Source organism: Sebastes umbrosus, chromosome 8 (assembly GCF_015220745.1).
Source record: "Sebastes umbrosus isolate fSebUmb1 chromosome 8, fSebUmb1.pri, whole genome shotgun sequence".
Taxonomy (NCBI): Eukaryota; Metazoa; Chordata; class Actinopteri; order Perciformes; family Sebastidae; genus Sebastes; species Sebastes umbrosus.
This window is the reverse complement of record NC_051276.1, coordinates 19,156,537-19,177,473: the sequence shown is the minus strand read 5'-3', so window position 1 is coordinate 19,177,473 and position 20,937 is coordinate 19,156,537. Positions and strand designations below refer to the sequence as shown.

At 43.2% G+C, this 20,937-nt stretch overlaps 1 protein-coding gene across 2 annotated transcripts in view; it reads left to right on the top strand.

The window, feature by feature from the left end:
• Positions 1-20,937, top strand: part of fam172a (family with sequence similarity 172 member A) — a 170,236-nt gene that overhangs the window by 60,736 nt on the left and 88,563 nt on the right. Inside the window, exons 7-8 of one of the 2 annotated variants that reach the window (XM_037776657.1) lie at positions 9,107-9,325; positions 9,813-10,081. In XM_037776657.1, coding sequence (XP_037632585.1) covers positions 9,107-9,325; positions 9,813-10,043 — 450 coding nt within the window. In that variant the 3' untranslated portion in view covers positions 10,044-10,081. Of the gene's footprint in view, positions 1-9,106; positions 9,326-9,812; positions 10,082-20,937 lie in introns of those variants that run through there. The other variant, XM_037776656.1, reaches the window with a different exon arrangement.

The window sequence follows — 20,937 nt, the reverse complement described above, 5'->3', positions numbered from 1 at the left end:
ATTTACACTTGTGTATTATTTTACACGGAGATTGTTCCTAGGTCTGTGCATACGCATGCATGCATGCATACATATGTTCATGTGTCTACAGTGTTTAGATGTGTCCTGCCATTGACCCCGACCGGCTCAGGCTGTACATATGGCCATGCGTCTCGCACCCGCCGTGTGTGTGTTCATGTGTGTTAACGCACTAACTACCTGTCCAGATGGTGAAGTGGAAACATTCATCGACAGCGCTCTTTAAGAATTTCACATACCGCTGGTGGAATTTCTTCACTTCAGTCAAACTCACTTTTTTTCTGGTGTCATTGTTATCATCACGATCAACGGAGATGGATATTTCATCGCAGAGGTCAGATGACTTATTTTTGCAGCTACATACTTCTTTATACCCATCATCACCATCATTATAATCATCATATTCATTTAGCATCGTATTCCTTCCTTCCTAGGCTCATTGAACCCAGGCTCTGCCTCTCCTCCTTCCTTCCGTGCACCGTTAGTTATTAGTGGCCTTCAGGACAGGGTTGCTCCTGGGATGCCTCCACTCCTCCCCACCTCCTTCCCTCCTTTTGTAGCTTCTCTGCCTCCCCCCATCTCTCTGCTCACCTCTCTCCCTGATTTATACATTAAATAGTTAGGCAGGAGGGTATGGAGGCACCTATCATTCCATGATCTATATCTCTATGTGCCCTCATTAAAAATACATGTGTATGCTTAGGGGAGACAATATAGAATATATAAATCAAAATGCTAACGGCATCAGAATAAGCCTCCTGTATTTATTTCCCCATAGCTTTCCCTCTGTGAGCATAGGACTCTTCCTGCTTACTGTATTTCCTTTGCGGTTGTATGTGGTTTGAGACTCTAATATTAAAGTACACTGGAAATATTGTTAATTTAATATGCAAGGGATTTGATAATCAGCCGAAGCAACACTGCTGTCTGAGAGGTAACTTATTATTATATTCTAGTTTTTTTTAAGTTTGTCTAATTGTTAAAAGATTTAAATGTAAAAAGATGTAATCAAACTTTCATCATTCATATTCTCATATATGATTACACATCCGGTAAGACGGCTCTAAAAATATCCGTGTTGCTGAGTTTACATTCAGAGTTGCGTCTTTGCGAATGACACGCTGGTCCTCTGTAAGAAAAAAAAAAATTGACAAATGACTTGTGTAACATTTACTTGCACAATCGATAGCTCTGACAATTTCCACCTGGACGGTGATTAATGCCACATCCACCCCCAATCCAACAACCCCCAGCCCCAACGCTGCACCTCCCTCTGTGTGTGTCGTGCTGAGAGCAGATGAAGCAGGCCTCCCAACTCTTAACGTGTGTGTGTGTGTGTTTACGTGGCACTCTCTGTCCAGACACTCGGATGCTTGATCAACCATCGGATAGCGGCTGAACAAATTCACAGATTCACAGACGTCGACGACGGTAAATAATTGATGCGTAAACTGGCTTTGGCATCGCACTGAGTGAGTTACTCAACAGTGTCTCTGTGTGAGTGTCTTTACGTCTATCCTTTCACCAAGGTGCTGAAAATAGACAGGTCGGGAGGAGCGAGACAGGAAGAGAGCGATAGAAAGTGAAACAGAGAGAAAGAAATGTAAATGCGAGCATGAAAAGAAGCTCAGGCATCAGGGATCTGAAGCTGTGCTATTCTCTCCACTTCCTCCACCCCACTGCTCCACTTTGAACTCATTTATAAATATTCAGCTCCACACATAAACAATATCCAAATGAGCCCAGACATCCATGCCAAGGTTAAAAACTCTGCTGCTTGTTTCAGACAAAACTACTTGACTAGCTCAAAAGGTTAGCCTCTTATTCTGACCTAAACTATTTGTGCTCATTAAGATCAAGAAAAAGATAATCATTACCGCAGAGTCTTATTTACTTTGACCAAATTAGTGTACGACTACATTAGTGGAAAGCGAGCGCAGTTCTTTGAACTTGAAGTGAAAAGTTGAATTTAGAGAAACTTAATTAAATGTGTACTCTTTATTAGAGGAGAAGCCCGTGCGGTGGGCGATTTGTTTGAAATTAACTCAGGGGGGGCAGATGGGGAGATGGAGCTCCAGTTTGTCTCTCTTTTCCTATGTAAACATTTGTGTTAGCTGTTCAATTGATTGCTTAAACATACAAACATAACATGGGGTTAAAGCTGCAGTGGTTAGAAATGGAGCAAATATGATTAAAACAATTTTTTTTATAAAACGGTCACTCTATCCTGACAGTAGTGCATAAGACAGGTAATATAAAAAAAAAAAATCATGTGCCTCTGTGTCCTGTGGTGTCCTCCGTTGCTCCTAATGGCATCTGCAAGATTTCACAGCCCGGAGGAAAACAACCAATCAGAGCCGAGCTGTAGTCGGCCGTCTATGCAGCTGTCAATCACTCGAAAAACTCTGATCAAACGGTCAAACTCTGCAATGCTGATCATATTTCTCACATAAAATGTTTTCAGAAACATCTTGTAGTGTACTGTTTAGCTGTAAAATGAGACCCGGCAACCATGTTGAGATCAGTTCAGGAAATACCAAGCCCCGCCCACCAGGCCGAGCAAAACTTTCTTATTTTACAGCTAAACAGTACACTACAAAATGTTTCTGAAAACATTTGAGACGAGAAATAGACGATACAGCAAAGGAATATTAATTCATATTTGATCAGCGCTACCCAGTCTGACCGTTTGATCGGAGTTTGCAAGTGATTGAGAGCTGCCTCTGTTGAATCAGAGGCAACCAATAGGAACGCTCTCTCTGAAATGACCTGTGATTGGCCAAAGTCTCCCGTCACGGGCTAGATTTTTTAAAGCCTGAAAACAGAGCCATGAGGAGGTGCAGAAGTCTAGTTATCTTTGAGAACACTTGAATTACAATGCAATTTGAGCTCATGTACCTGTATGTATTGCAATTTATGCAACCTAATTTAGGAGTTATTTTAGCCCATTATCTTGTTATCAACCCTTTTGCCGTCTTTTTTTTTTTTAAAAGACACTGTAGGATAATAATATTTCGTAACATTTAGGTCTTCTCTGCAAGTACTTGCATGGCCCCCTGGGTATCGCCAGTTATCAAAAGGATGATTGATTTTGTGCTGACAGGCTGATGACAATCCCGTCTCATCCCCTCTCACATCACCCCCTAAGATCCACACATGTCTTTTCATAGCCCCAGTGGTACAGTAAGTGCTCTCCCACCCTTCTGCTCCCAGAGAACCATAGCTGTGTGTTTGGTTGGGTATGGATAGCGGCGGCGGCGGTGGGGGTCTCAGACTGGTGCCGTGTTAGAATGAGAAAGGGGGCACCGTGACTTAATCTGACATTAACTGTGCGATCTGTGTGGTATCTCAGCCTCAGGGAGAGGAGGAGTGGGAAAAAAGAGTGAGAGAAAAGAGGGGGATCGGATGGATAAAGGGGCCCTGCATGCAAAAAAAAGCTCACGTAGAGACGGAGACAGACAAGGTCACACAGAGCAGGGTGGCCCTGACAGAGAGGGAGAGTGAGAGTGGACTTGTTATTACAGTATTTACCTTCCCCTCTCAGCTCCTTCATACCTCTTTATTGAGGAACAGTCTGTGTTTTTTCTATCTTCCTCCTCCCTGTGAAGAGTTTTGTACTCGTATTTGATGTCATTTCAGCTGCGAGTAACTGAAATGCAAACAAATTGCGACGCCGATTGCTTTGCTCCCGCTCATTTACCAACTTATCTTTTCTTCTCGGTCAGCCATTGTGCCTCGTTCGGATCTCAATCCAGACTGTAGCCTGCAGACATCCCTCCCCTCCTCCTCGTCTTATTGGGTATGCCACGCAGGGTGACCCTTTCCCCCGTTGTCACTCAAGCCCGAGCAGCGAATCGGAAGCTGCGTGTCACTGAAACAAGGAAGTGGAGCGAAAAGGCTGCTCAGAAAAGGGAGCGCCGTTTGCCCCGATCCTAACAGCACCCCCCCTCCAACAGAAAACTAATAAAGTAAGCTGCCCGAGATCCAATTTCAATGGAAACCTATAGACTGCACGCTGATTCTCAAGATATAAAATGCATGCGTAGGGATATATAAATGCACTAAAATGCGAAGAAGAGCATTTATATGCTCCCATTCAGCAAACAGCCACACACACACACGACCCCAAAATTCACGCGACCACACCGTCCACTTTCCTCGCCGCATGCACCCGTGACCGCTATCAGCCATGCTTTGTACCTGTCAAGTGCTGTCCTTTTCCCTGTGCCCAAAGCCCTGCTCGCTACATGAGAGCTCTCACATCAAAGCTTCGCTGAGCTCCACACGCACAGATGAAACACCCTCTCACTCCGGCCGCCTCTCTCCCTCGCTCCCGCACATTAGACACATTTCATTTCATTACAACGCCACTGGAAAAAAATAGAGATGCTGCTGTCTTAAAGGGACATCTTATTTACTCTCTCTCTCGCACTTGTGTGCTGGCTAACGTGGAGGCACACACAGACACACACACACACGCGCTATCTGCTTTCCTTTCAAATAATGCGACTGGAAGGGAAAATAATGATGTGTTACCATCAAAGTTCTAGTGGACAAGCGGCATCTAATTTGACCATAAAGAGGGCGCATCATTGTCATCAAAGAGTATTGACAGTGTTGTTAAGATGGCGCAGTATGGCTCCAGTTCTGTCATCGTAAATCACAAATAATGCTTAATATTGAGATATTTATATCGCAGCTTCATATATATTTTCTTTTTTTTATTAACTTTTTTTTCTCAATATACTTTGCAGATAGTAAGGAGTATTTTCAATGAGCTTCTCAATGCTGCATGTAGGGAGATGGGGCGATGACGGAGGAAGGGTTTCATCACGATGACGAGACAGGCCCCGGTTTCCTTAGCAGCGGCAGCCTTTGTTGTGCTATCTGGTGCGGGACAGGCCCGACAAAGGAGCGCTAAGGAGCGTCCGGAGCAGGGTGATGGGGGTCGGGTTGCCCCCCCTTAGAGGGGTCGGGGCGACCCTCTTGACCGCTGGCCCCAGGGCAGGGACTCAGTGTGGTGGTGGCACATGGGGCACCGACAGGGCATGGGAAGAGACTTAGCCTGCATACTGCAGCAGAAAGACAGGACTGACCCAACGCTAGAGGATCGTGTGTGTGTGTTTCATTTCAGACGGTGTGTGTGTGTGTGTGTGTGTATAGGACAAAGGCAAAGTGACCCGATGTTAGCAGTGTGTGAGAGAGAGATTTAGTGGTATAAAAAGCAGGGTGACCCAAGGTTTGCAGTGTGCGTTTGTGTAAAGATTCACACTTTGACAGCACATCACAGCACAAAGATCAGATTTAGCAGGTGTATCCAGTGTGTGTGTGTGGGAGAGACTTAACAGTTAGCTAGAAACACAAAGGCAGAATGACCTAACTCTACAAGGGTGTATGGCGAGATGTATGGAGAGATTTAGCTGTCACACAAAGACTAGGATGATGAACATTAGCTCTGTGGGAGAAATTAGTTCTGTGGGATTTGGGGTAAGTTGACATTGTGCAGTTTAATTTGAATATCATGTTTTTTTTTTTCTTCTAAAACATTTGTTATTTTGTAGATAGGTTTGGTATATACAGATAGACAATCACAGTAGTAAAATATAATATTTAATGTTTTTTTTTAAATAAGAAAAAGATATAAGACTCACATTTACAAAATAGCGTTATTTTGATTTATGTTACAATTAATTGGAAAAATATATACGATTTTTTTTTTTTTTTTTTTCTCCCAATTGCTTTGTTGTGCTCAGTCCATCAGCACCACACTCAGTGTTGTATATGTAGCTGATGGAGAGAAGAATAAGAGAGAGGAAGTGTCTGGACAGCGAGAGCAGTGTTGCCCTGACACCAACACAGACCTTTCAGTGTTCAAATAAATGATGGTTTCCGACATGGAGGTGAACCCGGCGGCCCCGGCTCCTCCAGACTGAGCGCACCAACGACACTGGCCGCCTTTACAGCAATGTCCTTCTGGGTGACTGGACAGCTGAAAGGGTTAGCACTGTTAGCTCGGTTAGGTGTGTTAGTCTCTCCAAAGGGAAAGGCTATAGGCCACTCCGGGTTAGCATAAGGACGCTAAAGGCTAGGAACCGGGCCACTTGAGGTTACCAATGGTATGCTTAAGGCCAGGGAGGGTTATTGACCAGTAAGAGCAGTGAACACTAAACACGGTTGTAGGGCACTCGGGGTTAGCATCAGAACACGTGGGCCAGTGTTGCTAAACCATTAACTTTTGGCCTCGTGAACCGGGATTAGGGGAAAGGAGAAGTGCACACAAAGTGATGTGATGGTGGTTAAATGTTGTTTTTCTGTCATTCTGTCCTCCTTTCTATGGGGAATTTGTTGACAGTGCAGTGCGCTTTTCAATTTGCCATTGTTTTTTTCATATACAGTATACATTTTATTTATCAGTATTGAATTTAATCATTTATTGATTTTAAATTTGATCTTGTTTTTATGATGTTGCAGCCTTGAGGCTGAACTGGTCTTGTCAGTTATTTTATCAGGCTGCCACCAGTGGGCAGTGGCACAAAGCTGGTGTGGATCTGGTTCGACTACATCTCTCTGTCTCTCCTTCCTTCCTTCTCTATCCATCTTTATCTACAGTATATCTTTCCCTCTCTGCTTCTCACTCTTTCTCGCCCCTCTGTCTCTTCCACTCTCTTTTTTTCCCTCACCTGCTTCTATTTCTTTTTCATCCGGCGATCCGTCCGTCTGAATGTGAGCTTTTGTGTCTGAACTTCTGTATTTGTGTGCAAATGTGTCTGTGATGTCTGCAGTCTCCCTAATAGATCCTCATCCATTATCCCTCCAACTTCACTTTTTCTTCTGTACATACATACATACACACACAGACTAATACAAATCTAGGTTTGGAGAAACATCATGTACTTAGAATTTGCATACAAACTATAACGTGGACGTTTTTTAAAGTCATAAATCACTTGCTAAATTACCGTTAGACTTGCTGTGCCTTGGAGTAAATTACAAAACTTCATTCCATCATCACGCAGATGCCATTATATAGCAGGCTAATTCTTTAAAGCTGAAATTAGAATTTCAAAATGCATTTGTTGAACTTTCAGTAAAAGCTAATGTAATAGTGAAATAATTTTTAAAACACACTTTAAATGTTATAATTAGCAATTTGATCATGTCCAGTTTTCTTCTCGCTTTAAAAATGCTGTCTTAAGTTTATTATCTTTATGTTAATAACAAGTTTTACATTACGTGTCCAGCAAGGGAAGGAGGGCCTTGTGTCTGGATTTGAAAGGGGAATGAGAATCCAACAAATTTTATAATCTGACTAAGTGAGAAAGTGTCATTTTGCCGTTGTCAACACACGGCAGGTGCTAAGGGAAGGGGTGTGTGGCAGGTTTGATGTCGACGGGCACAGGAGGGACACACACTCATGCTGCGTCAACGGAAGACAAGCACATTGTGTTAACACTTATTAAGGTAGAGGAGACGTGCCGCCTCGAGGAGACTGTGTGTGTGTGTGTGTGATGGCGATTTGCGGAGGAAGCTGAGTGACGCTGCCTCTCTTAACTCCCTCTCACGTCTCCTAAAGGTCTTTTTGTCAGCACTGATGTCTTGCGTACTCCTTAGTGTGTGTGTGTGTGTGTGTGTCAGCACAGGCGTACACCCATAAGTTTGAGTAAGTGTGTATGTGTGTGTGTATCACAATGGGGGTTGTGTGTGAAAAGCACAACCAAAGTGAAACAGGAATCCGTCCATTTCCTGCTTTAGTTTCGGAGTGCTTGGGACAATAAACAGTTAATTAAAATGGCTTCAAAGTTGAAGAAGTCACCAAAGGCTACGAGAAAACTTCCTTTTCTCCACAATACGTTTCCCTACTGTCATTCGTTCTTATTATAACCACTTGGGTTTCTCTTTTTTTTACATTTTTCCTCTTTTTAACTCTTCTTTTCATATTTATTTTTAATTTTGAAGTACCGCACTGATTATTTATTAATTCAAATATAATTATGTGAAACCTTTCTCAGCTTTTTAAAAATGTTTAGACCTTTATCTTTAGTGCTGAGAAGTTTGAATTCCCGTAACATGCACATACACAGATGCGTATTGCGGCTAAGTCTTTGGTTGAGTGATGGTGGGATCGATTGGGTTTGATATTAAGTGACACATGGCCTTTGGAGTCACTAAATGCTACTCACCGACTGAAACCACCGGCGCTGAATTTCAATCCCCCAGTTACTTCTCAGGCTTGTCCCTGCAGTGACACTCTCTCCTCTGTCTCTGTCTCTGCCATTTCTTTCATTCTGGATTTACATCATTCCCCCATTCGTCTCACAATCTGCGTGTTGTTCCGGTATTATTTGCCCGTAGATATCCACCACTGAGCTCTTTCTTAAACACCACGAGCCCCTATCAGACCTAGAATGGGCTGGAAAGTTTCTCAGATTATCAGGCGGTGTTATATCAGCTTTCCTTTGTAGATTTTACAAAGTTAATATTGTCTTTTTCTGAAAGTAAAAAAACAACAAAAACTGTCCCGTCAACATTACATTTTAGATTTAATTTAAGGTTTTTTAGGCATTTTTAAAAGTAACCAAAAAAATCTTGAAACATTTCGGTAATTAAAAAGAAACAATTACACAATCTCCCTCGGGTCTTGTTTAATATACATTTTCTACAGATCTTTCTCACACACACACATATGTATGCTCTCTACCTGAAGATAGTCATTATATTTATATACATTTTGGAGCTGTATTTGAATGAGTTTTGTTTTGCATTATAAAGCACTTTGTTATAAAAAAAGGTCTGTAAAAATAGTTTGTTAAATTATACTTCATCAATATAAATCCTACTCAGTGTACGTACAGTATATAGACATCTGATTTTTATTTGATTTTTATTATTGTATTCTTTATTCTGTTATTTCTATTCTGTGTAAGCATCTTGAGAGTCAAATTCCTTGTATGTATATACTTGGTGAAATAAACCTGATTGTGATTCTGATATATAATATCATAAATGCTTAACACGTAATATGAACAGTATCTGATGTAGGTGATGCTGATGCCATGGCTCTAACACGTGTGTGTCTTATCTGTTTTAGGATGGCTACGGTGTGATGGTGCTCAACCCCAATGAGAACTACCTGGAGGTGGAGAAGCCGGCCATGTTCTCTCCCCTGCCCTCTCCTACCGAACCCTCGGACGAACCCGCTGAGAAGAGGGAACGCAAAGATGATAAAGAGGGCAAAAAGAAGAGAGAATTTTATGAGAAGTACCGTAACCCGCAGAAGGAGACGGAGACGGAACGGATCCCTATACGGGTAAGTCGGAGAGGGAAGGAGGGAGGGAGGGATGGAGGGAGGGAGGGAGGAGAGTGTTTGGAGCGCCGTGGCAGAGAGACAGAAGGATAGATGTTCGTCAAAAAGCAGACATGATGGGGGAGGTGGACGGAGTGACAGTTTAGGGTCGTGGGAGGAGGTAGGAAAGAAGACATAGGTGAGAAAATGGGAGGGAGGAATTCGGGCAAGTTTGGAAGAGACAAAAGTGGCAAGAAGGTGCGGGGAGGAGGAAGGTGGGAGGTGGCCAGCCGAGGAAGCTAGGGAAGGAAATGTTAGGTAACAAGGGATGAAGGGAGGACGGGAGGCAGAGGGAGAAAGAGAGGCTCTTGTGTGGTCAGCCTGTGTGTGAAGAGGTTGGCCGGGCTCCAGTCGCCTCTCAGTGAGCAAGTGTTAACCACATGGCCACCTCCCTCTCTCCCTCTTCCTCTCCCTCTTTCCCTCTCTCCCTCCCTCTCTCTTTCTCTCTCAGATGGTGGGCCGGTCAGTGCAGCTCTGGCCCTTCACTCTTGTTGACCGCTGGGATTATTATCTCCCTAACACACACTCTGCAAACACACTGCAACATTCTTATCATTCTACACTGTCCGTACACCCCCTAATCATACACACACACACACACACACACGCACATGTACGCATGCACATACGCATAGCTCGGACAGTTTACCTTGTGGTCAAACAAAGGAAGCGACCCCTTTGAATAAATCTAGTTCCATTGTGAAAATAAATATGGGCAAAGTGATGGGAAATTAAAACAATGTTGTCTTCTTCATAGATGTCTTTTGTTTCACCCCTGCCAACAAAATTCATAATTTGCCTCCTCAATGGGGTCCAGACCTTTTTTTTTTACTTTCTCAAAAGCTCTCATTCAGTACGATTTTGAAGATCAAGGGCACAGTGAGCGAGGCTTTTTCCCATCACAGGCTTTCACATTAGAAGAGTGTCCTCATCGATTATCTGTGTCTTACTGTGGTTGATGGCAGTAGCGTCACAGCAATGCATGTATGCATGTTTGTGTGTGTGTGTGTGTGAAATACGTCAGTCTCTGGTGTCTCACAAGAGTTAGGGCTGCTGTGGGACTAGCGGGCGGTGTGTGAGCTGTCAACGCCGGCTTTTTCTTTTTCTCACCCCCCTGGCAGTACCTTTACACACACTCTAATAAGGGATAATTAGCCGCAGTTCCATCTTACTGTATCACACTTCTGTGCGTGTAAACTGGTTTCCCCGACTGGTGGTGAACTTGCTTTACACTATCTGACATAAAACTCTTCTGGTATCATGTTGTTCACAGTAATGCAGTCAAATTGACTTGCATCTATTGTCACTTATATATCTTTTTTTTTAATTTTATACCATAAATGAATATTGAAAATCCATTGCTTATTGCATGTGAGTTTGTTATATCATATAGCTACTCTGTCTTTCAGAGGTTGTAGCCGTCTTAAAGCTAGAGTGAATATACTGTTATCATATGAAATTCGATAATCTAAGGAACCAACCATGTCATGTTAACTTGTCGGGAAGAAGGCTAAATAACGCTCCAAAGTTAACGCAAAACGGCAAAACTGGCATGGCCATTTTCAAAGAGGTTCCTTGACCTCTGACCTCAAGATTTGTTAATGAAAACTCTGAGATGAAACGAGTGAAAACTTTATCCTATTAGATAAAACAGATGTTGTCAAACTACATAATTTGCAGGTAGGTAATAAATTGCAATATATCGCAATATATCTTATCGCAATACTCAGCATATCGCAAAATGCTTAAAATTGCAATAAATCGTATTGTGACTTAAAGTGGCAGTAGATGGCAGAATATTTGGGGGATTTGAGAGTTTTGCTCCGGCTGGTGGACGATGCTTGGTATTTCCTCAACTGATCTCAACATGGTGGCTGGGTCATAAACTTTCTCATTTTACAGCTAAACAGTACACTACCAGATGTTTCTGAAGACATTTGAGGTGAGAAATAGGCATTACAGTAACAGAATATTAATTCATATTTGATCAGCGCTGCCTAGTTTGTTTTCATCCGGTCTGTGAAATCTTGTAGATGCCATTAGGACCACCGGAGGACACGGAGGCACATGATTTTTTTTTTTCATATTACCTGCCTCATGCTCTACTGTCAGGATATCGTGACCGGTTTATGAAAATAACTTTTTTTAATCATATTTGCTCCAATTCTACCTACTGCTGCTTTAAGCATCGTGATAATATCATATTGTGGGGCCTCTGGTGATTCCCACCCTTAGTTGCTTCTACATTTTGTTCGACTTACGATAGGAGTGTGTATTAATTTGTTATCTTTTTTCCTCCATATACATACATATCTCTTCTACTCTTGCTTCCCTCCTCTTGCCTTAAATCGTTAACACTCGGTAACATTAGCAGTGTGCGATCGTTAACACAGTCTCAACCAAAGTTCCCCTATCCGACGAGGATAGGAATGCAATATTACTGTATTCACATCTTGATATTGGGCTCGGCTTACTTTCCCCATGCCTGCATAATGCATGCCGGACAGGGTCAGATGCATTGAGACAAGGGCGGTATGCAGCAGCGGTGTGTCTTTTTGTGGCGTCTCGAAAATACTGTGCAGTTTAACAGCCTTGGCTTTTCTCCATGCGATGGAAGTCAGGACAGACATCATAATGAAGAAAATACCACACCAGCCCAGTGTCATGTCAAGTCACTTTTCTGTTTAATATAAGCTCGCACATTGATAATTGATTCAGCAGTCCATACCAGTGTAGTACCCAGTGTGGTGGCATTTTTGAACGGAGAAATGGATTTGAAAAAATGCTTTCTATGTGTGTTTTTTCAGACCAGCAGCCTAATACAAAATTATCCTCATTAACCAGGAAAGTAGGGGTCATGTAGAAGGTTTAGATTTTCCAGCCAAATACACTTGTCCTTAGATGCAGGGATTGCAAGACTCGGGATAAAGATTAATGAGTGAGCAGGTTGGCTCTGCGTCGGTGCCCCTTGAATTTTGACCTTTGACCCAGAAGTCAGCAGGATGTTAGCGCGTATGACCTCGCCTCTATCGTCCACGCCTTCTCGTCCCGCACACCGCTTTGCTCTCCACCGCTCTGCCCCAGAGTAAGCTGTCACACACTCACGCACACTCACGCAAGCACATAAACACGCATGCGGTTATGCAAAGGCACACACACATACCGACAGACAAAAGAGTAAAGGAGGTGGAAAAAGAACTAAGGTTTTGACATTTGTGTGTGTGTGTGTGTGTGTATATCCTTCTCCTTCACCTCCGTTAGTCAGGGTGGGTGGTGGATCAAATCAAACCTCTTTAGCAGGGCTGTTTTCATCTTTTTTTCAACAGCACCCACCCAAGACACGGTCCCACACACACACTCATACACACAAACCTTTTTTATTCACTACACCTCGCACTCTAACTCCCGCTGAGCTGCCGGACCACCTGCACACTGCCATTCAAAAACACACACACACGCACACACACACACACACACGCACACACACACACACACACACACTCAAATATATACCTCTACTCCTGGTAATATAATAAAATCTAACATTACACAAGAAATACCATAAACTTGAATTATCAGCTGTCTTGCTCTGTATTTATGAGACTTACATTGTACATTTTCTTTTTTTTACTCCGAACACACATACACACATACACACACACACCAGCCCCCCTGATAGAGTTGAGTTGATTAATACGCTTCCTTACACACATTAATAAGCTCTTAACTGCTTTTAGGATTCTTACTTTTTAGCCTTGGGTTCATAGTGTGCAACCTCTCAACCTTATCTAATCCCTCTCCTCTCCTCTCGTCTCCTCCAGATCACACACACCACTGGGCCATGTTTAGGGGGGATGTTGGTGGAGGAGGAGGGAGAGAGAGAGAGAGAGAAAGAGAGGACAGAGGGAGGGATGGAAGGATAGAAAGTCTGATCGGAGGGATGCTGATGAGGATGGTGTAGGGGTGGGGAGGCGGGAAGGGGGGGCGCTCTCTTAGCACTTTGCCATATAGAAGTTTGGGAGTTCACTTTACTCTGAATTTTAGCAGTAATCCAGTTAGCTATTTTCTGTCAGCCAAGCGGAGGAATGGCAGGAACAAAAGGCACATTCATGGGCTTAAGAAGCTTCCAAAGAGTTCACCCAAGGCTGGCTGGCTGGGATTAGGCCAGCAGGCCCTGGAAAGAAGAAGGGGGGAAAAAAAAGAGCAAAGGGGACAAAAAACAGAGCTTCGCCTTCCTTTAAGCACCACTTATTTTTATAAATGACTGGAATACTTTTCTCTCTTTCTCTCTTTTTTTTTATATGCTTTTCCTTTTAGCATCTCACATTGTACGTTGTTCAGAGAGACCCTCACTCCAATGGCATTTTGAAGTAGCAGATTGAGGCTATTCCGTCTGTTCTTTTTCTCCGCCTATATTCAGCTGCAGTGCAAATTTAAGAATGAGAGATCTGTATAATTTGAGATCGGTGGACGTCGAATGCTTTTCACTATGACATCTCTCGGCTTTTCTCAACAATTATTCATTTGTCACAATCGTACCACAACGGAGGAATAATATTGGGGCTCTTCAGCGTGCGAGTGTTTCCACTCGAGGCATTATTTAATTCCCTTGTGTTAAATCTTTCTCTCTCTTATTTTTTACCTGTCACTCTGGTTAGAGTCGATGTAAGGTTGTTTTGCATATCATACCTTTAGTTTGTGACTCTTTGGAGTATTGTGGCCTCCAATTTCTTGGTGACGGATGTCTTGCACTGTCTCATACTTATTCGACTGTTGTGGATTGTACAGAGTATGTTTCCTAAAGGAAGGAGCATCCATTATTTAGGCCCTGCCTCTCCAAGACCCATTATTCCCAGCTGCAGCTGTCCACAGGGGCTAGCTAAGATCCTTGTCCTTGTCTGTGTTTAGCAGATGATGTCCTGTTTCCTCGTGTTCACACTGTACTACAAAACGTCCTGAGGATTCACTAACGTACATGCACGCACACTTACACACACGTACACACACCAAAACTCGATTATAAACATTAAGACATGGACACACAAGCGCACACACTGGTAATTGTATTTGACATGGCGCTACAGTGTTTCTCTATGGGACTAGGTTTTTTTTGCTCTTTGTCACCTTCACCCCTTTGCCCCAGTCTGCGGCCCACAAGCAATTATACAGACAGGGTTTATTTGACCTTTGACCTGTGGTTGTGCCAAGAAGTAAGGCTCAGCATATCCAAGGACAGGTAGGGACTTGATTAACCTCTGAACTTGGTCAGAGGAGAGGTCAATAACCGGGGCTAGAGGGCAGCTCACCTGCTTGCTGCAGAGAACAAATTGGCTGGATGCCATCTTTGTATTTCTGTGTGAGTGTGGTCGAGAAAAAAAAGCTTTGACCTGCACGCATGTGTCTTTATGACTTAAGTTCTCATGTTTAAGGCCACAGTGCAAGCACACTGTGGTGTGAGGCACGTTTTAAATGCAGGTTTATCTTCTCGTGTTTGAATTTCGGCGAATGCGTTTGACTTCTCAAAGTTTTAAAGAGGAGCGAGCCTGTTAGATTTTGTGCTTGTTAGTGTTATGTGTACACGTACATAACTGTGTGTGTGTTTGTGTGTTTGCTCAAGGCACCGCCAGTGTAGCTGGTCTCAGATCCCTGCTCCCAATCTTCTAGTCAGGTCAACCATCAAACACATCCATCCTGCCCTCCCTCGCACCTCCCCACCCACCGAGGTCCCTCTCTCTCTCTCTCTCTCCCTCTCTCCTTCTCTTTCTCTCTCTGCACACAACACTGTTGTGGATACAGGCTGACCCGAATAAAGACATACACAGACACATAGAGACACACACACACACATGCACACACATACACACAAACTCAGCACCTCAGGGTCATCCTGGAACAAACACAGCCTTGTCTGCCTGCCCGCTCTCCTTTGCCTTATGTCAATTAATGGCTCGCAGTAATTTCACCTGACAATCCGGGCGGCGGCGCGAGGCTAGCCGAGATGTCACAGCGATGACCTTTCTGGCCCGCAGCCGCTCTTTTCTAATAAAGAATCTCACAAACCCACAGCAACTTCCTTTGTACTTTGTTAATGAGTTATTGATTTGAAACAATGCCCTGGCAAATATTGTCAGAGCAGACTGACCCCGCCAAGGTCATGCTATTTCATTGTATACAGTCTGAGCACGCTAATCTGCACGTGGGATGACATAGACGCTATAGTTTTTCTCCTCTCTCTCTCTCTCTCTCCCTCTCTCCCTCACTTCCTCTCTCCTTACACTGTACATCCCTTCATTGCAGAGTCGAATAACGCACCTACACATTTCTCTCTCTCGCTCTCACACGCGCACACACACCGTTCCCTCCCCCCCCCCCCCTCTTGTTAGTCTTGCACACGTTTTTCACCTCGTTCTCGTTTTCCTCCGTCTCTTTCTCACATCATTATATTCCCAACTCTCCATAGGTACTATACCTGCTAATTACCCACAATGCCACAGTCATTATTTTCCCATCTCTGCCACTAATTTGCTCCATACCTTTCGTTCCCCCCCCTACTCTCGCAGACCCATCAGCTCCCAGACAGCTTCTAGCTAACTTCAGCTCTCTGTCGGCCTTAAAAAAAGAGAGAGTAAAGAAAGAAACAAAAGACGAGAGGGGAAGAGAGAAAAAAAGGAAAAAGAGATGGCGAAGGAGTACACGTCCCAGACATTGATTAGAATGCAATTGCAAACAGGTGTCGTTGAGGTCCACTTTTTAATTGTGTGCACAGAGACATGCACGCACAAACTAACTTACTCTAATAAGCTCTTTTGCTAACACCAAACATGTAATTATGTACATTGCTTATTTAATATTTAATCATTAGGCCAAATGAAAACAATCCTGCTCTGGGCTGATCAGGACATATTAAAGAGTTTAATGACGGGGGCTGCTGGTGGGTTTACCCGGTGTGTGGCCTGAGAGATTGAGAGAGATTGGTCAGAGTTTGTGTGTGAGAAAGCTCCGGTGTAATTTGTCTCTACTTCTTCCTTTGCAGGAAGGAACTCTCTAATATTATTGTTGTGTGATGTGTTTGTAATTTTACTTCAGCTCTCACTCGAACTCTTTTTGCGAGATTGTAACCAGCACTGCCCAAGCAAAAAAGAGTCCAAACCCAATAAAGTTGTTTAGAGATCCCGTGACACTGTCCTGACACTTCTGGCTCCCACTGAAAAGTTTCTGAGTGTAAAAAGTAGAATGGCTCTTATCCACTAGATTCCTTCCGGTCCACGCCGCTCACCATCTCCCGACGTGAAACTCAAGCTTCCTCAGTAGTTTTCTGGAGTGCTAAGTGTTTAGGATGAGGAGGAGCAGGAGGGAGGTGCAGGGAGGTCTGAAGTGGTTGTTTGTCAGAGTGTGTTGATGTTGTTAGATTCATTGTTTCCTGTGTTGGTCAGACACCGGGTTTGTGTTGGCGTTGGGGCTGTTATTCTGGCTGCAGCGCGCTCCTCTCCTCCGCTCTACATCTCCCTGCTTCTCATTACAGTGAATAAACACTGGGCAAGTATTGGACCGGACAACTTTAGAAGAAACAAGAGAGTGTGTGTACGAGTCTGCATCTGTGTGCATGCAATTATGTGTGTTTTTGGAAAGGAGTGTGAGTTGTTATTGTGTAAATAATGGAAAGAGCTTAATTGAACAAATTCTTGAAACTAGACAATTGGAAGGCGAACACATCCAACAAAAGGAGTAACAGTTGGAACCACTTACGGACTAAAAGTGGGGTAGAAAGTCATGCTCAATGTCGTGTAGCAGGTTGTCTAGCTAGCAGCTTTAATGGTGACGTAAGTTAAAACACATCATCAGAATGCTGTTGATTGGGTAGCTGGAACTTGCTAAAACCACATTTTGGTTAGTTGACTCACTACCGTGTCTGAGGTTGTGTGTGCGTGTATATATATATATATATATATATATATATTACAAATACACAGTTAGTGGCTGGAAATATTGGCACCCTTCGCACTTAAAAAAAGAACCACACAATTGTCTCTAAAAAAAACCTGAAATTGACAGTATTGGTCTCCACAATTCTATATTTCACTGTTAAGCGTACACTAACTTTGTTTTTGATTCTTTGATTATTTAACAATAATATTGTCCAGGCAAATTTTAGATTACTTTGTGGAATAAGCTATAGGATTCAGTCATTTTTTTTTCAGCTTTTTTTTTAGGGCTGTTTAAGTCAACATGTTAACGCCAATTCTTTTAAACGCCACTAATTTCTTTAGCACATTAATGCAACTTGCGATTTTTAGGTTGTAGCTCAGTTTTAATGCTAGAGTGAAGACACTGTTATCATATGAAACTAGAGAACCTAAGGAATCAATTGTCAAACTAGCTTGTTGCGAAGGAGACTAAATAACGCTCCAAACTTGTGCTAAATTTTGGCAAGGAAAAACTGACAAGGCCATTTAAGTCCCTTGACCTCTGACCTCAAGATATGTGAATGAAAATGGGTTCTATGGATACCCACGAGTCTCCCCTTTACAGACATGCCCACTTTAGGATAATCACATGCAGTTTTGGGCAAGTCATAGTAAAGTCAGCACACTGACACACTGACAGCTGTTGAGTTTGCCATGTTATGATTTGAGCATATTTTGTATGCTAAATGCAGTACCTGTGAGGGTTTCTGGACAATATTTGTCATTGTTTAGTGTTGTTAATTGATTTCCAATAATAAATATATACATACATTTGCACAAAGCAAGCATATTCGCCCACTCCCATGTTGATAAGAGTATTAAATACTTGACAAATCTCCCTTTAAGGTACATTTTGAACACATAAAAAATGTGCGATTAAATTGCTTTTGATCGATTGACAGCCCTACTTTTTTGTTCCTCTGCAAACCAAAGAAATACATAATGTCAATACCAAATTATGTTTTAATTCTACAATTTTCTGGAAGAAATGGTGCGTCATTTGAAACAAAAAAAAATGCAAGGGTGCCAGTATTTCTGGCCGCGTCTATACACACACAGAAGATTGTACTATAGGGAGCTGTCTGCAGTGGAGTTCATGATGGCTGACAATAAATGATCTGTTAGCATATACGTTGCTGTGTATCTGTGTGTGTGTGTGTGTGTGTGTGTGTGTGTAGGCGGCAACATGTTCATGAATTCCAAGTCCAGAGCTGAGAGAGCCTGTCAAGCTCACACAGATATACTGTACACCCTCCGTAATATGTATGGCTCACTCTCTCTGGCTACTATCTCCCCTTCTCTAGCTCTCTCTGCCATTTTATTTCTTTTTGATAATAGTTAGCTGTCAGCATCTGGAGACTTTCCGGTCCTGAGACTGTCTAGTGCGCAGATTCGTAGTTTATATTCTCTGAAGGGACAGTATGGATCACTATATATTCGGTAAACACACACACAAACTGCACACACCCTCAAATGTCCCCTGACAGTCATGGCTGAAGGATGTTGGCAACAGGTGTGCAGTTGGGACGCTATTCTGACAGTGCTGGCAGATGCACACACACACATAAACAGACAAATACACACACAGTGCGGGGAAAGTGTGGAAAATAAATAAATAAGCTAAGATAGTGTGTGAGAGCTGGTGACAGGGAGCCGGTCTCACAGGGCGGCGTGCTCCACTGCAGCTAATTAACCCCAGGAAATAATTGCAACAATATGCAAATGCTGTTTAGATAATTCACTACACTGCCATGCCAGGTAGTCAGTCACTCTGTCGCCTGCCGCCGAGGGTGCAGGCAAAGAGTGTGTGTTGTGCGTTAGGTTGGGCGATGGAGTCAGGAGCACGGGGAGACTCATTTGCCACCATGAAGACATCAACTCTTCACTATGTGTCTTTGAATTATTAATAGTATTATTCACAATATAGGAATAAATAAAAATACTTCTCTTGTCTTCATTTTGTCAGCGATCACCACAGACTGTATATAAAAATGGACAACATGACAGCTCCCCAAAAGTGAAGCCAAAACGTCTCAATCGCCCCCTGGTGGCTGGCTGCAGTATAGGTCATAAATCTCCATGTTAGTGGATGGTACATGGGCAAAACTAAAAAAGTCAAAGTAAACATCAGATACATTTTTCCCAAAGATGGTTTCTGTCATTTTAGGTAGTTCTTATTAGGCTGATTTTTCTGATGAGTTTGGTTTCGATTCGTTATTTGATGCTATAAAAAGGGGGTGAGATGTCATGATTGACAGCTGCCCTGAGAGAAGTAGTCACGCAGCAGGAATCTCGGGACTTGTACTAGAGGAGATGTAACTTTAACTTGACCGTCACGAGTCTGTGTAATGTAATGCAATTAGAGAGATATTATGGTTAGTTGTCTTTCTAGCCAAACAGCTACCCAGGTGCTAACGTAGCAGCTAGGCGGCTCATGCTGATAAGCTTAGGCGGGTGTGTGTGCGGGTACTTGATACAGCGGCTCCAGGCCCCCCTGATCACTGCTGCGCAGACTCTGGCTCCAAACGGTGTCAAAATCTCAAGATGGCACTTCCCGTATCTGGGATATTTTGGCTTCACTTTTGTACAGTTGGAAAAAGTGGAGACGTGTTGTCCATCTTTATATACAGTCTATGGTTATCACTCATTAACACATTTTTCTTTGCAATCAGTTGATATCAGCAGTTTTGGAATTAGTGATGAGGTACACACACACACACACACCACACACCTAATGTCTCCATGTCGGGCATTGTCACTAAAGGGTGGGCGGAGGGGTGGACAAAACAGGGAGACGGAGGAGTGCGAAGAAGAACAGGTGGCATCCATGGAGGAGAAAAAGAAGGTAGAAGAGAGGGAAGGAGCGAGGGAGGGAAGGAGCGAGGGAGGGAGGGAGGGCGGGAGGGGAGGCAAGCTAATGAAATGGGCTCCACAGATGAAGGGTGACATGGCGGAGGAGAGAGAGAGAGGAGGGAGACTTCAAAGGACTTTGATGTCACAGCCTTTCAGACAGACAACTCTGCTTCAGCCAGCCCGAGCTCCGTGCACGTAGGATAACACACACATGCAGAGAGCACTGATGGCAGAAGGGCAGGGCAGAGCCGAGTTGCCTGCTCTTGCATCACACTCTGAATCGAGGTGGGTGCTGACACTACAACCCCCTCATGCTAATCTAGCAGTAAACACAAACACTCTGACAGGTTAATTTACCTCTAGACAAACAACGGCAACAAAAACACACAGCGGCACATCATCAAATAGCGGAAGCACACACACACACACACACTTGCACACAATCTTGTACACACAAATACGCATAGAACATCTCATCACATCACAAGCTACCTTACTTTCTTCTAAAGGAAAAAGTTTAAACCATATTTTATGTAGCGTGTGTGTGTTTTACACTATCTCCTCAATTATCACCTTTAGGAGAGCAAACATTGTAAAGTAATTATCTTTCTTTGATAATGTTCTGTCTTACTTTGAAAAATGCATTTACGGAAACTAACAGGAGAGTATCTTAAGACACCTCTTCTGTCCTTTACCTCGTAGCTCTAATTATTTGTTTTGGAGTCATATGGAACAGTTTGACACTCAATTAACAGATGA